General features: G+C 39.9%; 1 protein-coding gene across 4 annotated transcripts in view; it reads left to right on the top strand.

The window, feature by feature from the left end:
• Nucleotides 1-13,254, top strand: part of TMOD2 (tropomodulin 2) — a 49,868-nt gene that overhangs the window by 19,440 nt on the left and 17,174 nt on the right. For all 4 annotated transcript variants that reach the window (XM_070580076.1, XM_070580072.1, XM_070580082.1 and 1 more), the window contains exons 5-7: nt 1,665-1,751; nt 5,418-5,548; nt 7,655-7,762. In XM_070580076.1, coding sequence (XP_070436177.1) covers nt 1,665-1,751; nt 5,418-5,548; nt 7,655-7,762 — 326 coding nt within the window. The remainder of the gene's footprint in view (nt 1-1,664; nt 1,752-5,417; nt 5,549-7,654; nt 7,763-13,254) is intronic.

Here is a 13,254-nt window from a genome sequence, read left to right as displayed (position 1 = left end):
CAAAGGAAACAGATAAAACAAAAATTAAAACTTGGCAATGGAACCAAATTATAATTAGAAGTTGCTTAGTGAGTCTGGGGCCAAAGCAAGATATATTTGTTGGATGGTCTCAGTGGCCTGTGGTCCTGAAACAGGGTATCTTCTCCCTAGACAATACCAAAAACACAGTGACAAATTCTTATTTATCTAACAAGCACTTAGAATTGTGCCTGACACGTAGGAAGTTATTTAGTCTTTGTAATAGATAAAGGATAATTATCCTTATTTTACAGATGGAGAAACTGAGGCTTAGAGGCATTTAGTAACTTCTCAAGTCACACAGGTGGTACGTGATGGTCAGGATTCAAACTCTGGCTGACTGCTCCTGAGTGCCACTCTTAACCCCTAGACTTGCTGGCCCTAGACATTTGCCCTTTCTTGTGCTGGCTGGCTGCCTCCCTCCTTCTAAAATGTACATTACAGGACAGCTGATAAGGAGCTCAGAGGTACTCCTCTGCCACCTATTGACAGGTTATCTGTTCTGGGATCCTTCTCCAGGTGGCCACCTATAATTTCATTAGCAAAGGAAAAGCTGGGTGAGCAAGTGCAATTTTAGCCTGCCCAGTGTTTGTTCTGTCCCGGTGCTGTTTCGTGCATACTATGCTGCCTCCTGGTGCAAGTTCCATGTAATACAGGAGACTCAAAATCTTAGCCTGCTTTTCTGACCTTTTATTGCTGACATCTCTTCTTTTATTTCCCACCCTGGGATGCTCTAGATGGGGAAAGGACAGTCCTTTGGGGACTGAGAGGTGGGAGAGGCCTCTTACACTGAAAGAGGCCCGTGATCTTTCTGCTCTGTGCCTCTGGAAAAATCCATGCCATAATCTATATAATGTTAGATCTTAAAATACCCTTAGACTTGGTCCTACCCTCACACTTTACACATGAGAAAACTGAAGGGTTGTAGCTACCTAACTAGGGGGTCTAAGCAGATTTTCAGTAATTTGAGGATGTAACTAGACCGTTAGCCAGCCCTGGTGGTCTAGTGGTTAAGATTTGGAGCTCTCACCACTGTGGCTTGGGTTGTTTCCCAGTCAGGGAACCACACCCACCCATGTGTCGGTTGTCATACTGGGGCAGCTGTGTGTTGCTGTGATGCTATGCAAGCTGTGCCACTAGTATTTCATATACGAGCAGAGTCCCATGGTGGACAGGTTTCAGCAGAGCTTCCAGACTAGGATGGACTTGGCCACTCACTTCCAAAAAGATTGGCCATGGAAACCCTATGAATAGCAGGAGAGCATCGTCTGATAGAGCGCAGGAAGGTGAGAGGTTGGTGCATAAAGACTGGGCAGGGTTCCACTCTGCTGTACACGGGTCAGTAGAAGTTGGAATCCACTTGATGACGCTAACAACCTAGAGCATTGTCACTTAGAGCCTAAATGATTCCACATGTAAGGATGTAGAAAGACATGTGACGATTGCTAGTGGTCTTGGAAGGTGGAGCTTTTTACTAAGTCTATTTAACACTGTACATGTACCACACCCTGTGAAAGGCAAGGGGGGTCTGGAGACTTATCTTTATGATATGAAGAATTGTTCTTTGAGGGGCAAATCAACAACATGGACCTCCTAACATGCTCTCCCAAACTTCATGTTCATTCACTGATTTTCTTTGCTTTCAGCTGTTCTTGGAGTACACAATTTGCTCAACAATCCAAAGTTTGATGAAGAAACGGCCAACAGTAAAGGTGGCAAAGGGCCTGTGAGAAGTAAGTTGACGTGGAATCTGTAGTTCTGTGAAACTTAGGAGCCTCCAGGTTTTGCTGGTAGGAGAGAGGCCTGTTGATTGTGCCTCCTGGTGAATCCAGACTGTCTTGCAGGCTTCGAAGATGGGTTTTATCAGTTCACCAAGGATCACTGGGATGTGAGCAATCAAACCAGAGTAGAGTAGCTGAGTGGGAGCCCTGCCTGGCAATGTAACTAGTACCAATCAGTGTGTTTTGCCCAGAAGACACTCTCTTGGTAGTTCTGTTCAGTCAAAAGATAAAATTTCTGATTAAAAGGTTGCATAGTCAGCACAGAACGCAAACAGAGATTCATGTTCCTAACAGTGTTTTAATCAATATTGTATCTTAGATAAGTTCCATTCTCTATTTGACTATCTTTTTGTCTCCATAATGGATGCTTATCTTTAGGATTTGAATCCCCATTTCCTCTAGAGGGCACAAAAGACACACTGGCATGGACTTGCTGGCACAGAAAGTTCCAGATTACTATCTTCTTTGTCAACATTTCCTGGAGAAGTGTACAGTTCATTAGACTCTCTCAGTCATTCATCATCATCTACTAAATACCTACTATGTGTCAAGAATATTCTAGGCTTAGGTACAAAGATGAAAGATGATCCCTGCCCAAAGGAACTTATTTATCCGTGATAGGGATGGACTAATAATCAGGTAATTTCGGTACAGTGTAATCCAGATCACAACTTTTCTAAGGTTAATTATGTTTTATTCTCTTTGACGGAGATTTTGGAGATGCTTTCTAGTCTCAGCAACGTATTTATAAACCATCATTTATACTGGGTAATTTACCCAGACAATAAGCAACATTCCTTTTATTTTCTTTCTGGTTGCTTATGTGTGCAGATGAAAAATGTTCATTCTTTTTAACTTTAGTATCAAAGGGTAACATTCTGACAACATGTTTGCTATTAAAAGTCTGGTGCATAACTTTCTAGGCTTTTATACATACACATACATATCATTAACTTTTTTTTCAGGCCTTGGTTTTTTAGAGCAGTTTTAGGTTCACAGCAAAATTGAGAGGAAGGCACAGAGATATCCCATATACCTCCTGCCCCTCCCCAGGATAGCCTCCCCCATTATCAACATCTTACAGCAGAGTGATATGTATGTTAGAATAGATGAACCTACATTGACACATTATTATCATCCTAAGTACATAGTTTACATTAGGGTTCATTCTTGGTGTTGCACATTCTATGGGTTTGGACAAACGTATAATGACGTGTATCCACCATTATAGTATCATGCAGAGTAGTTTCACTGCCCTAAAATTCCTCTGCGCTCTGCCTCTTCATCTCCCTTTCCCCCTCTAACTACTAATCTTTTTACTATCTCCATAGTTTTGGCTTTTCCGGAATGTCTTATATTGGAATCATATAGTATATAGCCTATTCAGACTGGCTTCTTTCACTTAGTAATATGCATTTAAGTTTCCTCTATGTCTTTTCATGGCTTGATAGCTCATTTCTTTTTAGTGCTGAATAATATTCCGTTAACTGGATCTACCACAGTTTATTTTATCCCTTCACCTACTAAAGGACATCTTGGTTGCTTCCAAGTTTTGGCAGTTATGAACAAAGCTGCTATAAACATAATATGCAGATTTTTGTGTGGACATAGGTTTTCAACTCCTTTGAGTAAATACCAAGGAATGTGACTACTGATCATATGGTAAGAGTATGTTTAGATTTGTAAGAAATTGCCAAACTGTCTTCCAAAGTGGCTGTACCATCTTGCATTCCCACTAGCATGTTCTTCCACATCCTTTGCCAGCATTTGCTTTTGTCAGTGTTCCAGATTTTGGTCAATCTAATAGGTGTATAGTGGTATCTCATTGTTTTAATTTGCATTTCCATGATGACATATGATGTGGATCATCTTTTCATGTTTATTTGCCATCTGTATATCTTCTTTGGTGACGTGTTTAAGGTCTTTGACCCATTTTTTTTAATCAGGTTGTTTTCTTATTGTTGCGTTTTAAGAGTTCTTTGTATATTTTGGATAACAATCCTTTATCAGATGTGTCTTTTACAAGTATTTTCTCCCAATCTGTGGCTCATCTCCCCATTCTCTGGCCAGTATCTTTCACAGAGTAGAAACTTATCATTTTACTGAAGTCCAGCCTATCAGTTCCTTCTTTCATGGATCACACTTTTGGTGTTGTATCTAAAAATTCATCACCTAACCCAAGGACACCTACATTTTCTCCTCTGTTCTCTTCCAGGAGTCTTACAGTTTTACATTTTACATTTAGGTCTGTGATCCATTTTGAGTTAATTTTTGTAAGGGTGTAAGGTCTGTGTCTAAATTCGTTTTTTTGCTTGTGGATGTCTAGTTGTTCCAGCACTGTTTGTTGAAAAGACTATCTTCAGTGTATTGCCCTTGCTCATTTGTCAAGGGTCAGTTGACTGTATTTGTGTGGATCTATTTCTGGGCTCTCTATTCTGTTCCATTGATTTATTCGTATACTCTTCCACCAATACCATGCTATCTTGATTACTGTAGCTTTATAGTAAATCTTGAAGTCAGATAGTGTCAATTCTCCAACTTTGTTCTTCTCTTTCAATATTTTGTTAGCTATTCTGGGTATTTTGCCTCTTGATATAAACTTTACAATCAGTTTGTTGGTATCTACAAAAAACTTTCTGGGATGTTTCTTTTAAGTTTTTTTTTTTTAATTCTTCTGTATTTTTTATTATTGTTATTATTTTTTTTTTGAGGAAGATTAGCCCTTGAGCTAACTGCTGCCAATCCTCCTCTTTTCACTGAGGAAGACTGGCCCTGAGCTAACATCCATACCCATCTTCCTCTACTTTATATGTGGGATGCCTACCACAGCATGGTGTGCCAAGTAGTGCCATGTTCCCACCCGGGATCTGAACTGGCGAACCCCAGGCTGCCAAAGGGGAATGGGCGCACTTAACCGCTGCACCACCGGGCTGGCCCCTCATTTTTTATCTTAGAGTTTAATTACTCTACACTTTTTAGTTGAGTGACAGAAATTCTTCCAATCATATAACTTGTTCATTTTTAATTGGGTTGTCTTATTGATTTGTAGGAGCTCTGTGTATATTGAGATATTAACTCTTTATATGTAATATATGTTGCAAACATTTTCTGTTAAGTCCTTTTGAGAATCCTTCCATTCTTCTTTTCCATTCCTTTCTCTTCACATACCTTCCTCCAAACTAAAGCTCCAAAATGGAAATCAGAGGAGAGTGGCATATGGTCAAGAAGCCAGAGGAGTATTAGGGTTTGGAAAACTAAGAGGCTCATCATTTCTTTTTGGCATCTCACATCCTGTGGTTTGGTTATTATAGTCTGTAAGAGGTCCATAGGGAGCAGCAATACCTGCCCATAGATGTTCTTTTCAGGGTTTGATTTTGCTGTAGGGCCTCCTCCATACAGTCTCAGCCACTGAGACTTCCCACTGCGGTTGAGAAACATCAACCTTTAAAACTGTAATTCAGAGCCATACCATTCCCGTGATTGCTTAGTTGAGAAGTTTACTGTCGTTGATATCAGAGTATTATTGGAATCAGAGCATATCACTTTGGAGGAAATCATCTCTGATTTTGACAGGAGAGCCCTTACATTTTCTTTTTAAAATTAAAACTTGTGTCTCAGATGTGGTCAAAGGTGAAAAGGTCAAGCCTGTATTTGAGGAACCACCCAACCCCACAAATGTGGAAGTAAGTCTGCAGCAGATGAAAGCCAATGATCCCAGCCTACAAGAAGTCAACCTCAACAACATTAAGGTATTTCATTATGATTGTTGTCAGTCACTTGATTTAGCATGAGTTCAGAAAACTTAACGGAGATGATTGATTACCTGCTTTCACACCTGTTTACAATCCTTTGCATCACTGATTTTGAGGCGAGATATCCTACTCAAAAGAAAAAGTGGGTTTGGGCTGGCCCAGTGGCATAGCAGTTGGGTTCACATGCTCCACTTTGGTGGCCCAGGGTCTGCAGGTTCAGATCCAAGGCATGGACCTGCACACCACTCATCAAGCCATCCTGTGGTGGCATCCCACATACAGAATAGAGGAAGATTGGCATGAATGTTAGTTCAGGGCCAATCTTCCTCACCAAAAATAAGGAAGAAAGAAAAAGAAAAAGTAGATTTAGGGGCTGGCCTGGCGGCACAGCAGTTAAGTTCGCACATTCCACTTCAGCAGCCCGTGGTTCACCTGTTCGGATCCCGGGTGCAGACATGGCACCACTTGGCAAGCCATGCTGTGGTAGGTGTCCCACATATAAAGTGGAGGAAGATGGGCATGGATGTTAGCTCAGTGCCAGTCTTCCTCAGCAAAAAGAGGATTGGCAGTAGATGTTAGCTCAGGGCTAATCTTCCTCAAAAAAAGAAAAAAGAAAAAGTAGGTTTAAAAACAGAGTGATTTTTAGAATTCTTTGAAAAGAATCACAGCACTTGTGTTAAACATAGTGTATTAGTTATCTATTGGTATATTATTGATATCTATAGATATTGATATCTATCTATCAAATGACTCCAAAACTTAGGGACTTAAAAACAAGAAACGTTTGTTATTTGTCACAGTTTCTGTGTGTCAGGAATTGGGAAGGGACTTAGCTGGGTAGTTGTGGCTGTCTGTCAGATGAGGCTGTAGTAAAGCTGTCAGCCAGAGCTGCAGTCATCTGAAAGCTTGAGTGGGGCAGGAGGATCCACTTCCAAGACAGCACATCATGTGGCTGTTGGCAGGAAGCCTCGATTTCTCACCACATGGGCCTCTCCAGAGGGCTGCCTGAGTGTCCTCACATCACCAGAGCTGGCTTCCCCCAGAGCGAGTGATTGAAGAGAAAAAGAGAGCAAGCAGAAACCCACAATGCCTTTTATGACCTATTCTCTGAAGTCACACATTGTCACTTCCACTTTATTCTATTTGGCAGTAAGTCATATCACTCTCAAAGGGACAGGAAATAAGTGTGTGTGTGTGTGTGTGTGAGAGAGAGAGAGAGAAGACACATTGCCTGACATCTATTTTGTTCATTCTTGTTGGAACAATTTCTAGCATTTAATAATAATAACTGACTTTTATTGAGTACTCGCTACATCTTTTGTTAAGTACTTGATATTCATTCTCTCATTTAAGCCTTAGTGGAACTTAAAGAGGTTAAGTTGTCTGTGGTCACAGAGCTAGTCTGTAGCACATCTAGGACCCACATCAATCTCTAGCTGTACCCCATATCGTCTCCCTCCCGAGTGGTCAGTACTGTGCTAAGTGCTGTAGAAGAGGGAGTAAGATTCATTTGGTCTTTATTCTAAAGAACTCGTATTAGGAGAAAAACACTAAACAAATAATTATAACATCATTTGGTAAACCCCCAAAAGTCATGGAATTGTGAGTAAGGAAAATTTTGATCCTGCCTAGGAGAACCAGTAAACAAAGGAGGTGATATTTCAGCTGGGTCTTAAAAGATAAGTAGGAATTAGAGAAAAGTACAAAGGAATTTCCAGGCAAGGGGAAAAGTGTATCTCAAGGTATGGAGGAGAGAAAGACCACGGTGTAGTAAAGGAATAGTGGGTAGGTTAGTCTGGCTACGATAAAGAGAATGCTGGAGAACAAGAGGGAAGTAGGGTATGTGCATAATTTCTTGGTCAGGGTGAATAGAAAGGTGAGGCCAGAATGTCACATTGTGTTAGACTCCTTCACTGGACACTAAGTGGTGCTATTGGCTAGGGTGGCATGGTTGCTGGAGGATGGGTGCTGAATGTCTCTTAGAGGGGATGTCATATCATTAGCCATCTAAACAGATAAAGTATTTCAAAGCTGTGGGTCTTCAGCCTGGGGTGGGGGCACTGCAGAATGCTTCGTCAACTCTCTGTGTCTTCCTGGTCTTAGAGCATTCCAATTCCGACCCTGAAGGAGTTTGCGAAGGCTCTGGAAACCAACACTCACGTAAAGAAGTTCAGCCTGGCTGCAACCCGCAGCAACGACCCTGTGGCCGTCGTGAGTAAAATTCTTAGAAATATAGCATGAAAATATTTAATGCATTAGCATCTATTCCTAATTTGTTTTATCAATTAATAATTTTTAGATCTGGTAAATTCGTTTTCTACACAGTTAATCAACAAAATTAGTTATAATGGGTCAGTGGAACAGAACCCAACTGCCAAGCACTTTGAATTAACTGGAATTTTGTTAGCTCTACACTTTTAGGAGAAAGAAACAATATTAGATTAGGCATTTAGCTAAATAAATATTTAGATTTTGTTCTGCGCTTAGTACAAGTTTCCTAAAACTTTTGCATCTACCGTAACATTCTGTCACAATGTGTTTTATAAAACCCCCAAATCCTACAGAAACTCAGCACATATAAAAATATTAAAGCATATTTCATTTTAATCTTTGAAATGGATTAACGTTTCAAAATATTTTAATGACCAAATCTTGAAACATTTTTTGTTTGACACTGTTAACCAGAATATGAAAAAAATAACCAACCCAAAGCTCTGTTCCTTCTATGCCTTTTAGATAATTCAGCTAAATAAGGAAGCCCATTGACCCATTAATACTACTACCGTCACCAGCATCAGTGTCAGTGTTACTCCTCCTATTAATAGCTAACGTTTCTTGAGCAGTTAGTAAATGCCGTCACTGATCCCTGTGCTTTACACACCTCATCTCACCTAATCCTCACTATAATACTATGAGGCGTGTACTATTACTGGTTCCCACTTTAACAAATTAGCATTCTGAGGCTCAGAGAGGTTAATTAACTTTTCCAAGGTAAGCAGCAGAGCCAGGATTCACCACCAGGTCTTTCTGATTCCAGGTATGCTATATTTGCACACAGTGACTCACTGTCATACATTTGCTAAAATATGTCAGTTATCAGGAGCCTGAGCATCAACCTGTTGTTCTGCAGCATCTCATGCTCAGCCCTTGAGTCAAGCTAGCAAAACAAAAGTTTTCTTGACTTGATGATATGATTTAAAGTAAGATGTCTTTGGAAGATCTAATATACCATTAAAAACAGACAACATGATGGGGCTGGCCTGGTGGCCCAGCAGTTAAGTTCGCATGTTCCTCTTCGGCGGCCTGGGGTTCGCCAGTTTGGATCCCACGTGTAGACCTACGTACCACTTATGTGGTAGGCGTCCCACGTATAAAGGAGAGGAAGATGGGCATGGATGTTAGCTCAAGGCCAGTCTTCCTCAGCAAAAAGAGGAGGATTGGTGGCAGATGTTAGCTCAGGGCTAATCTTCCTCAAAAAATAAAAACAAAACAAAAAAACAGACAACATGAAGATCATGACTAACTATTACAGTGCTGGCACAGAGATGTTTGAAGAATACTTGTTGAATGAATGAATGTGCCCTCCAGCCTCTCAGCAATAGAGAGTATTTCCATGATGACAATAGTAAATTTGAAATAAGCACTCATGTAAAACAGGGACTAAGCTACAAAATTGATGTTTTCACCAACAATTATTACATATCTAAATTTGTAGGTTGAAAGCAGTTTTGAATTTGAAACCTATCATTAAAATAGAGAAAGAGCAGGACCAGATCATTGGTAATGTGAAATTAGCAATTTAAACATTCTTATCTGTATGTATATGATTTTTTATAATCCCTGCCTTTTAGTAGATTTGTTTTCAATAAAGCAAAAATATTCACAATACCTTTTGTATATAAGTGACTAAAGGGATGGCTAAAGAAATGATTTGTCACTCCTATTTAATATGTTATTTACAGTAAAATGGCAGGAATAGGAATTGTCCATTATTGATACTACTAGTAAATAATCTACGGTCTACTCTAGGTCAAATAGATAACTTGCTAAGTGAATTAAATAAATTCCAAATATAATAATCTCTTTGATACTGTTTTTAATGTGACTGTGTTTTTAATTTACTGTGTGCTGAATGCATAACATGTGACAAGCACACCATGCCATACTATCCTTAAGGATGTGAAGAGAAAAGTTTCTTTTGGCCTCATGCCTACATGGTCCAGCGCTCACCTAGCTGCCCCCAGATGGTTCCCCTTTCACTATGCCATTGTCAGGAAAGAACCTTTCTGTAGGTTGAAAATGGGTTCATTACCCCTCACATAATAGAGATCTTCAGTCTGTATTTATGGCTGAATGACTCACTTTTGCAAAGTAAATATCAGCATTAAAGCAAAGAGCTTCAAAACTCTTCTATTTAAGGTTCCGAAACAGATTCAACTAGCCTGCTTGTGGGATATGGTAAATGTGGACAAGCTATATGTATGTGAGATGGCATTATTCCCATTTTACAGATGAGGCAACTGAGGCTCAGAGAGGTAACTTAACTAAGATTACAGTACAGCATGTAGCCTAGCCAGGAAGCAAATTGAAATGACCTGTAATCAAGTTGAGTTCATCATGTCCCAAGCACTTCCATATAACCACATCTATGGCAGTGACTATTAATGGCACTTACCCCCACTGAATGCCAATGTAGAAAAAAGGCCCAAATATGTAAAAAAAAAAATGCTATCGTTATTAGCAGTCATGCCACATAAAAGTCAAGAGTTTAGGACAGCAGTGTCCAATAGAAATAAAATGAGAGTCACAAATGTAAGCCACGTGTATAATTTTTTAAATTATTATTATTATTTTTTTTTGAGGAAGATTAGCCCTGGGCTAACTGCTGCCAATCCTCATTTTTTGCTGAGGAAGACTGGCCCTGACCTGACATCCATGCCCATCTTCCTCTGCTTTATACGTGGGATGCCTACCACAGCATGGCATGGCATGCCATGTCCACACCCAGGATCCAAACCAGCAAACCCCACGCCACCGAAGCAGAACATGCAAATTTAACTGCTGCGCCACTGGGCTGGCCCAAGCCACATGTATAATTTTAAATTTTCTAATAGCTGCGTTAAAAAACAAAAAGAAATAGGTGAAATTAAGTTGAATACTTTATTTAAACCAATACATCCAAAATATTATCATTTCAAAATGTAATTTGAAAGTGTCATGAGGTATTTTCATTATCTTTTTTTGAACTACGTCTTTGAAATCCCGTGTGCATGTTACATTTCCAGCACGTCTCAATTCAGACTGGCCATTTTTCAAGGGCTCAATAGCCGCATGTCTCTTGTGACTACCATTCCAATAGCACAGGTCTAGACACTGCAGGAAACTGCACTTCCATACAATACTGTAAAGTACAGAAAGCAAAACCTTCTCTTTAAAAATGTATTTCTACTCTGATTATTTATATAACAGTTAAGAAATCTAGTCTTTGTTTTACTAGTGTTGTTATCCCCTGCACATGTAATAGATGCTTAAATATTTGCTGAACTGAAATGAACTTGGGCCGACAGCCCAGGGTTATGTTTGGCTGGGTCTCCCCTGTTTTGTTCAGTATGAGAAAAGTGTTTTCTCAAGTTTAAAAGAAATTGGCAAGGTCCTGGCTACTTGCCAGGAGGTCCTGCAATTTTTTTATAAAGGCCTAATTGCTCTGACATTTTGCTATTCTAATAATGAAAGTAAGTCGCGAAGCTTGAAACGTCCGTAAGGAAAGGCCCGATGCATCCCCTTCTGGTGCTCTAATTAAAATGTGTACATTTAATTCTAATTAAAGACCTAGCACTGAAGAAATGCACTGTAATTTACATGGTGTACAATAATGTCAGTCCAAATCTTTGAGCTTTCTGTGTAGTTCAAGCAACTGCTTGACTAATACACAGGATTATTCTAGTCCAGTGGTTCTCAACTCAGGGGAGAGTTTGCCCTCCAGGGGACATTTGGCAGTGTCTGGAGATGTTTTTGGTTGTCATGACTGAGAGGGGTTCTACTGGCATTTAGTGGGGCTCACAGGCTGCTAAACCTTCTACAACACACAGGGCAACCTCCCACAGCAGAGAATGCTCCGGCCTCAAATGGCGCTAAGGTTGCAAAGCCCTGTTCTTGTTCCCAGTTGGATTCCTTCTCCTCTTCCTTCTTCTTTCCTTCCTCCTTATTGTGTTTCCACCACAAACACAATGGAAATAGTTTAGAAGTTCCTCATTCTCTTGCCCAGAGCAATCACTATTGGCGGTTTGTTATTCATTCTTTTGGGTGTTGTCTTTCTGACTTTAATTAAAGTGGCTGTCAATCCTGGCTGAACATTAGTCACCTAGAGAGCTTTTCAAAAATGCAGCTGTCCAGGCCACAGCCCGAGATTCTGATTTAACTCACCTTGGGTGGGGCCCAACCATTAGTATATTTGTGAAGGCTCCCAGGTCATTCTAATATGTAACCAGGGTAGAAAAACACTAATATGCACGCAATTTAATTTTTAATTTAGTGTCTTAGATAGTTTTTGATTCTCCATTAGAAAAGATAAGCGCAGTTCTGTGCTCACGCTACTTTCTATCTGTCCTTCTCCTACCCCCAAGTTGTAGTTATTTTGTGATTTTCACACATTTGAGAGTTATACATTTTATGTCATTATATTCTATGTTATGTATATAGATTGAGTTCAAAAAATTAAAACTTAGCACCAGCATTTACAATTATCTGGCTCTATGAGTACATAAATCTCTCTCCTCAGGGACTTTAAGGTCTAGTGACTAATGCTGGTCGGATTCTTGTTCCCTTGTAAGTAACTTATTTTTTCTTGCCAGAAACTTTTAGGACCCTCTCTTTTCCCTTGGAGTTGTAAAATTTCACTTGTGTGTGCCCACTTATGAGTCTTTTTTATTCATTCCACTGAGCATCCAGTAGATTCTTTCAGATAAAGACTTGCAGCTTTCTTTAACTCGGGGAAATTTTTCCCTATTATTTTATAGTTTCTTCCTTTCTGTTGTCTTTTTGTTGTTGTCCCCCAGAAACTCTCTTAGATGAATGTTGAACTTCTGTATCTTTCCTCCATATTTCTTAACATTTCTCTCATATTTTTATCTCATTGACGCTTAACTCTACATTCTTGGAAATATGCTCAGGTTTCTCTTCTAACTCACCAACTTGGTCTTCAGCCATGCTCATTTTAGAATTCTGGGTGTCCGTCACTTTTTTTTATTTCACTGTAATGTTTTAAATGTTCAAAACGTTTTCTATTTTTAGTTTTTTGGTGTGGGAGATTCTCCCTGAGCTAACATCTATTGCCAAGCTTCCTCTTTTTGCTTGAGGAAGATTGTCGTAAACTAACGTCTGTGCCAATCTTCCTCTATTTTATGTGGCATGCTGCTGCGGCATGGCTTGATGAGCGGTGTGTAGGCCCTCGCCCGAGATCCGAACCTGCAAACCCTGGGCCGACGAAGTGGGGTGTGCAAACTTAACCACTACGCCACCGGGCCAGCCCCTCAAAATGTTTTCCCGTTCTTATTCTTTTTTTTGTTCATAATAGTACTTATTTTATGAATACAATGTCTTTTATTTCTTTTTCCATCTTTTTTTGGAGGGGGGAGGGTGGGAAGGAGAATTACAGGTAGAATTTTTCCATTTGTTTCTGTTCCCTCTATGGCATGTAGTTCTGT

The sequence above is a fragment of the Equus przewalskii genome, chromosome 1 (assembly GCF_037783145.1).
Source record: "Equus przewalskii isolate Varuska chromosome 1, EquPr2, whole genome shotgun sequence".
Classification (NCBI taxonomy): domain Eukaryota; kingdom Metazoa; phylum Chordata; class Mammalia; order Perissodactyla; family Equidae; genus Equus; species Equus przewalskii.
This window is presented reverse-complemented; position numbering and strand designations above follow the sequence as displayed.